Below are 15,392 nucleotides of genomic sequence, written 5' to 3'. Positions count from 1 at the left end.
TTCATGTGTGTGTGTGTACGCTTGAACGTGTGAATGTGTATGTGCGTATGCATCACTACTTAGTATAAGGGTCCGTTCACACAGACAGGCTCGGAGAGCATCGGCGCGCATTTTTCTTTTCACACAGACCGGATCGTATACGCTTGGAGTTGGTCGGAGCGGAGCCGTCAACTATTTCACATAGACCAGCTGGAAGCTATCTGAAAGCGGATGCGAATGTAATCGGAGCTGAACGGCTGCGCGAACGAGAAAAAGTACGCGATCGGAGCCGGTCAGCTCCTCTTATTATTTCACACCAAGCGCGTTCAAGCATTCTTAATGTCAAAAGCAGTGCACACGCAAAAATAAACCTTAAGTTACAAATACTAAAAACTCTGTTTTCATCGTGATAAGAATCTGCTCTCCTCTCAGAGCCGGTCTGTGTGAACGGACCCTAAAACAAAGTCGCTTTCTCTGTCCCTATAACAGTTTGTACTTTGTATGTTTAAATCTTTAAATTCGCAACGGATTTTGATACGGATTTTTTAATACATAGATAGAGTGGTTCTCGAGGAAGGTTTTAGTATATAACTATACAATTTATTGGGTTTTGGACAAAGCGGGCGAAGCCGCGAGCGGAAAGCTATGTACCTATGTGTACACTTACCCTAAGTATCTATATACTATATATTTTATCTCCAGTCTCACACATTATATGTACTGAAAATGTGTTAACTTATATTATTAACTGATGTGAGAAAATAAACTCTTTTTTATTTATTTATTTATTGGGTTTTGGACAAAGCGGGCGAAGCCGCGAGCGGAAAGCCAGTTGAGTATATGTATGTGTAATGTGTACACTTACCCTTAAACGTGTGCACTCTCGAGTTGGACATGACGTGCCACAGCTGCGGGTCGCCGGCGGAGGGCGCGAGCACGAGGTGCTGGCGGGACGGCGCGAGCTGCAGCAGCCGCGCGCCCGCCCCGCCGCCCGTGCCCACCGACATCACGCGGACGGTGGACGCGATTGGCGGGTGCAGCCTGGGCACAATCATTCATTTTTTTAACTGTTATCTCTGGTTGGCAGTCCTCACAAAGCGGACAGACTTGCATAGTAATTGCTGCGTAAAAAGGGGTCTGTGTGGATCCGTCTATTGGTGCATTTGTAAGGAACTTCAATAAGTTGCAATCAACATTTTATTAAGCTATTGCATAGCTTCTATCGCGGGCCTTGAGCGCGGGGACCGAATCCAGAAATTCCGTAACGAAAAAACCTTATGCTCCCCACTCCGAAGGGCGAAAGTGTGGCTTGAAGGTATGCTATGCAATAGCTTTACCGCGGCAGTCCCAGAGTGCCACAAGTCTTTTTTTTATTTAGGTATCATTTAAATAGAATAGATTTTATATATTTATTATCTATTGAATTAATGAATTAATGATACACGTTGCATATATACACACTACGTAAAATACCTACTTAGTGACAAAGATTATGGTCATGGTCATTGACATGAGCTTTTAAACTTTAAATTAGATATAATCAATCTACAATATTTTCCATGCTAAAATATGAATGCTTGATGATAGAAAATCGACTTTCGTATTTTACAATTTACACACGTGTTTCACTTCACGTATCGCGATGAAAAATATAGGTATTCAATAGATCTGCATTGTAAAACGACGATACGATATAAAATGTGTCATCGTAGTACTTACGTGAAGAGAAGACTAAAATACAAGAAAATATCTAACAACGGTTATTAAGATGTTTTGCTTTATTTTTCTAAATTTTTATGTCACATTCACGTCTTTAATATAAACTCACCTTCATAACAATTTAATATAAGCATGCTAACTAAGCCTTGGTAGGTATGCAACCTTTTTTTCTAGTTTAACATGTTATATCCTTTTTAAACATAACAACCTTTATTCACAACACTATTACATAAGTCCTATTCAATGAGGTCAATATTCTATAACTCACCATCCATTCAACGGGACCAGTAAAGGCTTGTCATAACCATCGCACCAGGCCATGGCAGCTGTCACGAGCGTCGCCAGAACGCCTCGACGGGCCACCGCTGGTCGGAGCCACGCTATGATCTGGGTAGGTGTATAGATGTGATATTATATAGGAATAAATATTGTATAATAATCTAAACTAATAGGTACGTACTATACCGGTATGTTTTAAGTTTTTGTTGGTTTTGTTATTGTTGAAACTGAGTTATTGATTTAAATGATATTTCATTAGTTCCATATTATAATTAAGGATAACTCAATGTAAAAAACGATTGCTTAGAAAAAAAAAGTCGCAAAATATAAGTCATAATTTGACTGCAAAGATAAATAGAAAGAAACGTCATCATTTTTCATCTCCAAAGTTTGCCTTTTTCATCGTCTACGTTGGTTTTCAATTTTATTAAACTTAGCAGAAAAGATTTAAATTAAAGCAGAATCGTATTAAAGTAACGGTTTAAACTTTATGCTGATAAAGAAATAAAAAACGAATCAGTAAGTATTTTTATATTTATTAAATCATAATAAAAAGTTTTGGCACGTTCAATGAATCTTCATAAACGGTATTCACATTGAAACATATCACAAATGACATAGGTAAATATGCATGTCTTTAGAAAGCGTATTCAAGACTATCTAAGTCACGTCGGAGTACGGATGCGTTATCTGAATTTATTACAGCTTCGACTTGTTGCTTATACAATACAACGCATTCAATGTCTCAATACGGAAATATATCAAGGAATAGAATAAGAAAGAAAGAGAGCAATTTGAATATATTATTGCGAATTATTTTAAGCTGATTGATATCAGAAACTACAGTTTGAATTTAAAAATAAATTTCGTGATGGATAGTTCATCTATCGAGGTAGGCTTTAGCCTGTATAAGTTTTATAACATCACGCTTCAGTCAATGAAGCGAAGCATCAAAAATGTTGCAGAATTGGGAAAAAATATTCTCTTTTGAGCGCAGATGAAGTTGCGGATTAGAATAAATACTACTATCAGGTATAAAAGTTTATCAATACAGATTATAAACAAGGCGCTATCAAAATTCTCATTGAATTTGTCGATTAAATTTCATCAATCAAAAACAAACATGAAATTTCATTCATTATGATCTTAGATTATTTAATATTATATATTTAATTTCATTTAGTAATACAATGTCATGTTTAAGTAATTAAAATATATTAGGTGGCTAACATTTGGTAGTCAATTTTCAATGTAATTTTCAATTAAATATCAAATAAAATCTATCACATAACACTTTTATTTATTTAGATCTATATGTCACAATACAGACAATCTCGTTGAAATAAAAATCCCTTACTCTCCTTACAAGATTGAATTTATAATCGAAAAACAGAGCGTGTCAATCTTTATGGTTCTAGAGCGTGAGTATACTTGTTTATGGGTACTTTGCTGCATTTTTATTTAAAGGTTGTCTTTAAAGTGTAATAGGTACATAAATGCCCAAGCGCCCTTCAAAATTAGGTGTTAATACTTTTACAATCATGTTTTGCCTATAATAAGATTTTGAACAAATGTAAGAATATTAGGCCAATAACAATATGTCAATGTTAGGGCCTTTATAACAACTGAAATGTTTCTGGAAAGCAAGGTTATATAAAATACACAAGTAAATATTTTTGTCCAGCTATTTTAAGGACGCTATATTGAATTTGACATCTGGACGAGCGAATAACGTAGGTATAAACGAACATGACCGACCTGGCGGAACTTGGCGACGACAGCGGAAATGGAAAGCTTTCACAGAACGCAATATACCACGTTTATTACTTTTTCAATACAATCGTGGTCTCATTCAAATACACCGCCCCACCTTTGTGGAACTCGTACTTTTCCAATACCCTCGAATACCATGTACTTTCGGTATTAGTTTTGTTGCTCGTTGTTTGACGTACAATAAACATTCTGGAACATTCCATTTCCCTGAGAGTAACTGCCGCGATTTATCCAGATAAAGATCGTATTCAATTAACTAACTGCCGCCGTTCAAATAGATAAGAGAAAAGGGTCTTTTAAAACAAGCATAAACTAAGCGTATCCGACGTGAATCTTCTAAGCTTAAAAGGAGTTAGATAGAAACTTCATACGGTAACTTAGGCTTTAAATTAGATAAGTTTATAAGTTGCGATCAAATCGCTTGGATGTAGGACGAAATTTTGAACTCGAAGGTAAACAAGCAATAAATAATTCATCGCTAGGTTTAGTGGCAAAGCTATTAAGCAAGTTATTAACGCTTATGAATAATCGGATTAACAATTTATTAATAGATATAATAAAAATAAAATAATAATCAATTAGTAATAAACTCTTTAAACATTGAGAGTCTTTGTATTTAATAAATGGAAAATAATTATTATAAATCAAATTACCTGTTTAAATAACTAAGTCACAAATTGAATTTTGCGTTAAATTAAGTCTACACTTACTAAGCAGTAAACTTCTTAAAAATAATTAATTTTAATTGGTCTAGAAAGTTTCACCCAACTTTGTAAACGAATTACTTTCGACACATTTATATAAACTACAAATATTAATTTAATTTACAAAGTATTACCGAACTTATTTGTTTGAAAGTAATTAAGTTCTCACAATCTCAAAGATTAAAATTACATTATTTAACATACGTGTCAATATATAATCAATAAAATCAAATAAAAAGCTTATTAAAATAATGAATAATAATAATGACATTGAAGCTTTTCATTATTTGATGCAATTTCTGTCATCGCAATTCCAGAAACCATTTGATTCAACCAACCAACCAACTTGTATTACAGAATATAAAGCAAATACTTCCTACACTCGTGGATATTCTTGCTCTAGACAGTTCTAGAAAAATATTTCAGTCATAAATCAGAAAGCTTAACATAGATATTTCTGTTCTCGAAACTTCTAGAAGCCATTAGAATTCCATACAAATGAGAGCCCGACTGTATTCGGTCAGTATTGTTCTTAAAAGTTCTAGAATGAAATGGAATTCCTTACAAATCTGAGCGCTCAACTGCATCGGAGTGATCGATGTTCTTGAAAGTTCTAGAAGCCATAAGAATTCCATACAAACCTGAGCGCCCAACTGCATCGTAATTCTAATCAATGTTCTCGAAAGTTCTAGAAACAATTTATACTACCAACCTGAGCGCCTAATTGCATCGGGTCTCTGGTCAGTATATCGCTTGCTTTACGAACTGCTCCATATACAAGTTCCACGTCTCTGTCCAGTATGTAGCAACGCACGTGTTCCAGTATACAGCGGAGGTAGGATATTGTCACTGTTTGTACCTGGTGAATAATTGAAATACTATAAAGGGTGTAATTGTTAAATGTACCCGAATCATTTCGTACTTATGGGAGATATCAATAAATTTTGAACTGATATGGATAGTATAGTATTGATGTCGGTTCGCTTATTAGGTAACAACGTACGTAGTGTTTTGATATATCTAATAGTTACTGGAAGTAAAGTGTAAGTTATAGACAATGCGGGCGAAGCCACGATCGGAAAGCTCGTACCTATAAGATATTACGCAGTTACACTTTTAAGTATCTAATACAAAGGTTGCGGTAAATTAAAAACACAATTGAAGCTACATAATAAACATATTGTATTTCACTTAAATATTATTTAAATAAGGTTTTCTATCGCTTAAGCTTTCGATATTCAATATTTACAATTATTGTGTTAATAATAAATGTGGCTTGGATCGAATATGTAAACGGCTACTAAGCCGTCTAACTCAAATATTTTATCGGCGCTATTCAGGCTTAAATATTATTCGTAAGAGGATTTTAATGATGTTCATCAATAATTAATAATTTAACAATTTCATTATAATCACTCAAATTTAAGCTATAGAAATAACTCACTTTGATCGTTGATTCAATTATGAATGTCAAATCTAACACTATTACTAAAATTATCAATATTAAAATAAATAAAAAATACCCTTCTCAAAATTTTCCACCAGACTTATAACAAAAATTTAAACCTCTGTACGCATAAAATGTGTCACTATAAAACTGCTTTAAACTCTAAACTAGATAGGCGTAGTATAAATATCGTTTAAATCTAATAAAATTGACTCCTAACTAATCTGTTAAAATAAAATTCAACTCACAGCAGCCAACAAGAAGTCAAAGTTGCACACAGTCAAATCCTTCAGTTTGGAAAAGTCCCCAGCCAAGAGGAGGTGAAGCCAGGATTCCTCCACATGCCGTTGTGTAAACGCAGCAGCCGTTCTGCTTGCTGAGTGGAATGGAGTCGAGTCCAGTAATGCGTCGTCATCGTCTACACAACCTATACGAACATATTAAATGACTATCAATGTTATCAGAATCTACTGGAGCTCATATTAGGGCAGAATGTAAAAGGTAAAACTAATAATTTCTGCCAAGAGGAAGTGAAGCCAGGACTTCTCTACATGTCATTATGGAATAGTGTGGAGTCTAGTAATTCGTCATCGTCGTCTACACAACCTAGGAGAAAATATAAGTGAATTTAAAATAGTACGAAATATTGTTGGACCTTATAATTGCAAAGTGTAGGCAATATACTAATAAATAATTTCCCAATTTCTATCATCGTCATGTTATACTAAGAATTAGCTTATTCACATATATTATACAAATGTAATTTAAACAGTAATGCTTCAAGATGTGAATACTATCAGACAAGTAACATAACCATTGTACTGGAGTAATGTAAGGAACTAGCACAGCGAAGTTTCAGGGAAATCTCTCGCAAGCATAAGAGATTACTCAACCGAATAAAATGTTTTTAAAGTTTTCTTATCTGCTTCTTGAATCTCTAAACTATCTTACTATATGGGATTTAAAATTTCGTATTCCTCTAAGCCCGAAAAGATACGCTTTGTAAATAAAGTCCAAATTTCCTTTATGGGACAAATGCATTTTAAATCTATTTCACTATGATAATGGCCCCGTAAGATTACAATGTAACTCAAAACAAGCTGTTAAATTGTAAGAAATGAAGGCGACTGACATTCTGCCGTTTAAGTTATAATATAACAGCTATAACTACATAACTGTGATATGTATAAATTCGAATAATATAGCCGAAATACACTTTATGATAATCTCAACTCAAAATCATTAATTTGAAAATTCGCGCCTCCAAAATATCCCCGTCATTTGAACCACACAGGAAAGCCGATTTCGGAGTCCACGGTCCATCTGAAAATGCTCCCGAATTCTCACGCATTTTCCATCTCAAACTCAATACCTCCCAAATAATATCTTACCCGGTTCCTGTGACTAAGCATCATCCGCTACACACAACACAAGAAGCCGGCAAAATGCACATTATGTCAAAACATTCCCAAATGTCCCCACATTCCCAAACTCACCCGGTTCTTGGGTCTCCAAAGACCTTTTCCAAATATCTTACCCGGTTAATGCGCCTCCAAAGACCTTTCCCAAATATCTTACCCGGTTCTTGCGCTTCCGAAGTATCCGCATCATCCGGGTCACACAAGAACCCGGCGAAGTGCAACGCCGCGAGGTCGGAATGCGCGTCCCGTAGCGCGCTCTGTACGCGCACGTAGCGGCGGCGCGCGCGGGCGCTTGCTGACGCGGCCCGCCACCGCCATGTGCTACGGCCCGATACTACGTTCTCGCTGATTAGTGTTTCTGATTGGAGATAGTGTTGGAATTATTGTCGTATAATATAGTAATTGTGTAGTGTTTAGTGTTTCGTATAATATCATAAAACTGTTTAGATTTCGATTTTGTATCTAGATATAAAATATATAATATTATACTCTGAACGCGTACGAAGCAGTGGCGTGCGTGGATTTGGTTGAGGTTAATTATATGAAATACAAAAATAAACAATCACGTATTTTGTGAATATTATTCTTAGAATGAAAACTGTTGAAAAGGAAAACAAAATTTTTTAATTTTCCCAGATACATAATTAACCCACTGTAACATTAAAGCCTTTTTGTTTGCTTTCATATTGTAAGGTTTTGATTTAATTCGCAACGAAGCTCATGTTAAGTGCTATAAAACAAATACAACCGTAATTTCTTCATTCTAACTCACTTGGCATAGTCGGTCATCCGTGGAATTGAAGCTGGTTTAAGAAACGTATTTTACGTAAACGTACAAAATGGTCCCTTATAAGACGGATGCTAAAAATAGTTCAATAGTATAATTGTTTAATTCTGTTTGAGGTAAAAATAAATCCATCCTTATATTCATTACAGTTAAATAATAATACTCGTATACATTAATCGTACGTTTATATTGTAGTTACGTACTTTTCATGTTGTGTTGTAACTAAACGATATGTATTTACAAACCCAAATTGCTGTCAAATAAAAGCCCTCATTTGAAATCGTTACGTATTCCAAGTAAATATGTTAGATACATTTGTTTTATTTCAAACATTTTCTGTGACACTACTTATTTCTGTTTTCAATATGAGCGATATTTTTAATGATCCAAAGATTCAAGTTGCTTTCAGACGTAACACACATCTTTGACAAAATATACCTACTCTATATTTTTCGTCAATTTCCCAGTAAACTCAATAAATTGAATTCCGAGTAGACCATGCCTTTGAGGATTTGATTATTATTATAACAACGTTGTTGAAACTTTGCTCCTATTTAATTATACCATTCAATAATTTTATTTAAGTGAATTATTAAAATGAACAAATGAACGGCGTTTCTGCTAAGTTCGCAAAGTAACTCAATCCAGAGCACTTGATGTGTTTTCACAGTCAATTGATTTTAAATATAATAAACTGTTTTCATGAAGTTGAAAGGAAATTTATTGAAATATATTTTAAGAAGAATTCATATTTCGTGGATTTTACTTACTAATTTCAGATTACTTATTAGAGTAATTCATTTATTTATTTAATTAAGGTCAGCCAACAGTTGTTTACATCAACACATACATACAGAAACAAGAACACAAAATAATTTATATAAATGCAACAGCTACTTAAAGGCTAACACCACATGCAAGTAACGTAGTAGCTTAACGTAAAATTAATGAAAAAAACTTAAAAACTACATACTCATCATGTATTTGGCGACACACAAAGTAGAAAAGTTGAAGTTAGCGTCCTTGAGCGTTATAACGGCCTCACTGTTGCTCGTCGGCATCAAAAGTTCCAACAGTTCAAGTTCCGTGAGACCGAACTCCGAACAAGTTATATAACCTACAACACAATGGCATAAACTTTGTTAATTTGTGATGATATTCCAGACGACTGTGGAAAGTTAAATAATTACCTGCTAATTTACTAAATGCCTTAGCTCCGAAGACCGCTTCTAAATTATCAAAGGCACTATCGATATATTCGCCGGAACTATCGTTCTCCGGCATCTCCTCGAGCGCTTCTAACAAATAATAACAACTCTGCACTTTGAATTTCTCCTTCTGCGCCGGTGTTAGTTGCAACTGTTCCAAAGATACAGCAGTCGTACAAATTAGAAACACATTTCTCGGTAAGGACATCGGTAGCCACGATAATCCAGTCACTATATCACATTCAAGAGGATTCACTCTTTGCACATTATCTATAAATATCAATAGAATCTGGTTCTCCATATCTTCACAACGCCTGAGCAAACTTTGGAACCAATTATTAATGTACAGTGGGTCGAAACTCGCATCTTTAGGCAAATAGCCTTCTGGAATGTTTAGAATAATGGACATTTGTTGACAAATAACTCGCAGCAGCTCCAAATTGTAAGCCGATCTGGGCGTCGATGCTGAAAATCTTATTATCCTCAACACTGGCTTTGGAAATATCTCTTCGCATTTGTAGTACAAATGTGTTAGTAGTGTACTTTTTCCGGATGCGTCTGGTCCGTATATTAACACGGGTGGGTGTCGAGATCTATTCTCATAATTTTCTTTGGCATTAGACAGTATGCTTTCTGCGGCTTCGTTTATTTGTTTAACGGTGACTTTATATTGATTATTTTGTTCTATACATAGCCTAAGATGAGTGATGTGTTCCAAAAATACTTCCTGTAAAAGAAAAACTATTACGTCATAAATTCCTGTTGGATTAATACGCGGTTAAACTGGGAATTTCTTTGTCTTTGAAGGTAAGGTAAAGGCGAACATTTCGTTCAGGTAGGTGTCATTTATTAAGTCGAGCGTCTAACGTCTAGCATCCATATAAATTACCTGAACAGTCTTTTTCCTTCCTTTCCCCTGATCGGGCTCAGTACTAAGACTGTCATCGATCAGAGAGCTGACTACGGCTTGCAGTTTTTCTCGGAACGGTGACAATTTCTCTTCTATATCTGAACCACCGTCCGTTCGTGAGGAATCCGCTGATGACGCCCTACAATTTCGAAACCAAAACTTATTACTTTGCAAATGATAAAACAATTTCTTCATAACATTTATTAAGAGTAATTAGCAATATTTCTTATTAAGCTCTAAAGGTAAAAATTACTAACTCTAGCCTAATAATATGAGAGTCAGGTAGGGTGTCCTCTATCTTCTCTTGCAGCGCTTTTAACCTAGCATGAGCTATTACTGTTAATTTCGTATCATCTGGTTCTAATGGGGAAAGCTCTCGGAGTGCAACAATCAAACCTTTCGGGTGTTTGCCATTTTTGAGGATATCTGTAACAAAATATTAATTTATTATTATTCTATTCTTAATTTAAAAAATAAATAATATTTTATCTAATAGGTTAAAGGTTATATTTGGCTTGTAAGTAAACTTTTCGTTAGATGGTTGTTATTAGAACGACGTTATTACCTACTTTTTCAGTCAATAGGTGATTGATATTGAGATTGATAAGGCACATTTGAAAAATATATTTTATACCGATAAGAAAAAAAACAATATCCAAATATCATTTCTTATTCCTAATATATTAATTTATTTCGATTCAATCAATATATAATTTGATTTTCATGTTTTTAAATATCAACATTATGTATAAACGTGCGATATTTTATTTAATCCGTTAACTCAATTTATCGAATATTAATTAGGATTTATCACAAATATTTAATCCGCACCGGCGCTGCACAATCAACAAGTGCAATGAATTGAACGCTATTTCATTCGCTCCAAGAACTCAGGATAGATTCTTTTTACGCTGTTTTGAACAACCATTCAGTTTCTCCGAATACAAGAAATGACAGCCTTTTATAATAATTACGATTCCGCTTTTAAAAACTTTATTTGCAAGTCTATTGCACAATGCTGTGATTGTATTTCATTTTAATATATTTTTACATTTTCAGAAAAAAATAATATAAATCGTGCAGACAAATTTATTACTGAGACATGAAATTTAAGTACCTATATCTAAACTTTGCAAATAGTTTCGATAGAATTACCCACAAAAAACATTATTAAGAATTAAAAAATACAAAAAAATAGATATTAATTCTCACCCAAGGCTAGTTCGCACTGTATTTCGACGGGGCTTCGCAACAAATCTGCAACATTCGCTCCAGCATCATACGCTTCGAGGGCTAGGGTATTAAATGCTTTCTGAACTGTGCACAGACGTTTTCGCTCTTCTTCACGGTCCAGTAAATTGCTGTACCTGGTAATAAGTTTTGCTTGCTAGTTAGTAGTTTGTTGTATTTATTTTAATAATATTAAGATTATTACATAGGTAATAAATACTATTGGTGTATTACGATGTGAAAAAGAGAATATTCCCTTATCCTACCTGTCATAACAACGATCTAGGCAGTGATAAATAGAAAGGCAAAAAAGGTATTCATTGTAAATATTTTTTCCATGAAAGAAATACCTTACCTACATACTCTGTTTATTCCTATATTGAAATTTGTTCCAAAAAAGTGTAATCAAAAAAGGTTCGGATGGCATGACTATATTGTAATCATAGAAAAAGATGTTTTTGGGAATACGAAACATCTTCATTTAATAGGGGAAAACGGCGGAGCCTACGTAAATTCAGATTATATTACCTTCTGTATAAGCAAAAAAGTAATTCTGGCAAGGGTCAACATATTGAATAATGCACGCAATCTCACTCGTACCTTTTCGTATCCCGCCCAACGGAACCTTTTTAACAATAAAAGATAACCTTAAAGATCTTAAGGTGTAGCAATATTTATGTACAGATAGCGGAGTCACCTATAAATTACCGATTTTACGATCCCGCTGAGTAAACGGATCTCATTTCAGGGAAATGATCGTAAATTGTTACGCCCTAAACGTTGGGTCAGATGATAATGAGTCAGGGAAAAATGTCGTAGGTTAATACATTTAGGCTAAGGAAACTATAAGTGAGTTACTTATGCTGTTTATACTATAATATGTTATTGGGATTAGATATTTATTTATTTGCGATGTAATTTAAATTAAGAAAGAGTGAAAAGCGTATAAAATTATTATTAAACCTAGTATTTTTTCGCCTCTCGATTTCATACGTAAGAAGATTGAGTACTCCGGCTTATTGTTTCTCACAATTGAACATAACACAGTACTTTTCCTAACAATCCATCGGGAAATTTACTCTAGTTATTTCCACGATACGCGATGATCTTGACCGATGAAATTAGAAATACCCACCTACACATTTCAAATAAAAGCGTCTGGTCATTTATCGATACTATAATTATATTCTTACCATTTGTCATCGCCCTCCAGTTGGTAGGATCCATCGTCATTGCTTTTGTAACAAGCTCGAATGAGAGCAGTTTGCGCAGAGTCATGTTGTACTAATTGTTCAAATGTGTCTTGGGGTATATTGAATGGTAGCACTGGTTGGTATGATGACGCTTCGCCACCGATTAGGCACTGAAATAAGGCATATTTTAGCTTATTTGTGGATTTTTGGTTATATTAATAAATACATAAAGAGATAACAGTTTTAAGTCACAATGATATATTTAGAAATGCTTATGATTAGATCTAGAATTTAAGAAATGTAAGGTTAAATTAGTGCGAAAAGATGATATCTTTATTAAACACAAATTATTATACTACTATAATAATATATGTATTATATGGTGTGTTACACAAAATGTAAATAAGTTTACGGTTAACGATATTAGTCAACAACTCCGAAACCTTCCCTTAGTTAATTCAAAAACAGAATTAAACTCGTAAAGTAGATTATCGTTCAAAATATTTGAAGTAATTAAATGCAATCAATCAACTGGAAACCGCATTAGACGCTAATTAATCTATCAAGATGGATTTCGCAATAAAGCTATCAAAGAAATATAACCATTTATATCCACAAAACAATTATCCTCAAACTCGAAACCATAAAACGTTGAATCTTTTTTACATTTGTTTGGAACTTTTTAAAAGTATACAAAGTCATAAATAATATCTACACTACGTAATTACGTCTCATCATGCATTTTTGGAAGTTCTTTTTGAAGCAAACATTCTTGATACTTTTAACTTGTATTCAAGATTTATATTATGTGCAATTACCTACACTGTGTAATTAAACTTATTAAATCTATAGGTCTTACAGGCTACAATTTACACTACATTATATACTTATTAAGTCCGAATTTATTCATTGTACGCATATTTACAATGCCTATGTTTAAATTCATTTAATTAATAGCATATAGGTGACAATATTTTAACGACATAAAAATAGAATTTTTCATATCCTATTTTTACCTCGTTATCCTAAAATTTGTTTATCGAATTCTCGCCAAGAGAATTGTTTTCCATGCGATGGCTGACAAGGTGATTTTAAAAGCTGAGCAGTAAACAAAAGCGTGCGAAAAATCCCAAAATGCTGATGCTGGTACGTATTAATTGCTTCCGCGAATTTCATCATCCAAGGGTATATTTTTAAGTTCTATTTTACGGAAAGGATGTTTTGTGCGAAATCTTATTTTCTTTAAACAAGTCTTTGGATTTTATCTACTTATAATATATTGTTAAAAATTAAAACAGGTGTTACATTTATTACTAGATATCATAATATAACCACGGAAACAAACATAATCACAATGTTACCTACAATGTACAAAACACTGAATTTTTAAAACCTACCAATTGGCTCATATTTGGAAACCATATTTCAATATTCTCCCGTAATCAAGCCAAGATAACCCTTCTCAAACAAACTTAACCATAACTGATAACACATGACGTACATTACATGAAATTAAGCCTTACCAGAAAATACCCGGCCTTAGAGGTGCGATTACAGCATCGTATCTCGTCGAGATGATATCTCAGTAGCGCGGGATTAGCCTCGTCGCCGCCGTCCGTGCCATAGTGCATATCCACGAACTCGATCTAAGTATATAACATTATACCTAATATTTTACTTCAAACATTCTCAATATTTAGTTTTTGTACGTTGTTGGAACATTTTCGTTTTGTTTTTGTATAAGTACATTGATGGTAAAGTTGGAACAGAGTTTAGCATCGTATGTGTGTAAGTAATGTAACTTTCATTATATCTGATACATAAGTAAACCTAGGTATGATCGTTAATTCAGTTGAATATTTTCGTTAACTGTAATACTGTAATATCATTAAATTGAATTGAATTAAATTTTAAATTACCGAACCTACTTCTACCCTAATTATTAAAACTTACACGTTAACACTTTCAAATATAAAGACTACCAATCTCACTACATAACATAACAATACATTTATAAAATCTATCCAATAAATAACAAATCCGAAAACTTTAACATTAGACCCAAGCTAACATAAATACCTACATTGTATTTGTTTTAAGGTCGTAAAGCAGAATCACGTATATAAAGACTACCAATCTCACTACATAACATAACAATACATTTATAAAATCTATCCAATAAATAACAAATCCGAAAACTTTAACATTAGACCCAAGCTAACATAAATACCTACATTGTATTTGTTTTAAGGTCGTAAAGCAGAATCACGTATACCTACCTTCCATAAATAGTGGACACGTCCTTTTAGCTAAATATTTGTTACTATTCATGCGGTAGTAAAGTTGGAATGGGGACCCCAAGTTTGTACAATACCGAGTGCTGGTAACGGATATCCCAACGCAAACTTTTGTAATAAATTCTCTACTAAACATATTTTACGTAACGCCGTCATTAATTTTAGAATGCCCAATATATTTTGTGCTTGGATAATGTACAAGTATTTTCAACGACATTTTACAAATACAACAACGAAAGCAAATTAATGTCGTATTAAACAAAATACTTCAAGTTATTCACGTTAAAGATTCTTACCTCCGTAAAAAGTAAAAATATTTTACGACTGCTACACGTCGGACGCCATAGCCCCTACGTTCCCGCCAAAATGGCGCGCCGCGCGATTTGTAATTTTTTTTTTCTTTTTGACATTTGGTTTGCTATCGAGTCATTTTTTTTAAATGCGT

At 33.7% G+C, this 15,392-nt stretch overlaps 1 protein-coding gene across 1 annotated transcript in view; it reads right to left on the bottom strand.

Annotated features, from left to right (window-relative positions):
* Positions 1-15,392, bottom strand: part of LOC123692812 (protein qui-1) — a 124,100-nt gene that overhangs the window by 53,942 nt on the left and 54,766 nt on the right. The window contains exons 4-15 of the mRNA XM_045637608.1: positions 14,174-14,296; positions 12,651-12,820; positions 11,440-11,594; positions 10,485-10,653; positions 10,207-10,366; positions 9,300-10,044; positions 9,083-9,226; positions 7,480-7,680; positions 6,150-6,328; positions 5,167-5,313; positions 1,967-2,085; positions 845-1,020 (exon numbers count right to left, since the gene is read on the bottom strand). Coding sequence (XP_045493564.1) covers positions 845-1,020; positions 1,967-2,085; positions 5,167-5,313; positions 6,150-6,328; positions 7,480-7,680; positions 9,083-9,226; positions 9,300-10,044; positions 10,207-10,366; positions 10,485-10,653; positions 11,440-11,594; positions 12,651-12,820; positions 14,174-14,296 — 2,488 coding nt within the window. The remainder of the gene's footprint in view (positions 1-844; positions 1,021-1,966; positions 2,086-5,166; positions 5,314-6,149; positions 6,329-7,479; positions 7,681-9,082; positions 9,227-9,299; positions 10,045-10,206; positions 10,367-10,484; positions 10,654-11,439; positions 11,595-12,650; positions 12,821-14,173; positions 14,297-15,392) is intronic.

Source organism: Colias croceus, chromosome 6, assembly GCF_905220415.1.
Source record: "Colias croceus chromosome 6, ilColCroc2.1".
In the NCBI taxonomy this organism is placed as follows: domain Eukaryota; kingdom Metazoa; phylum Arthropoda; class Insecta; order Lepidoptera; family Pieridae; genus Colias; species Colias croceus.
Note: the sequence above shows the minus strand (reverse complement) of the source record. Positions and strands in the feature narration are given on the sequence as shown.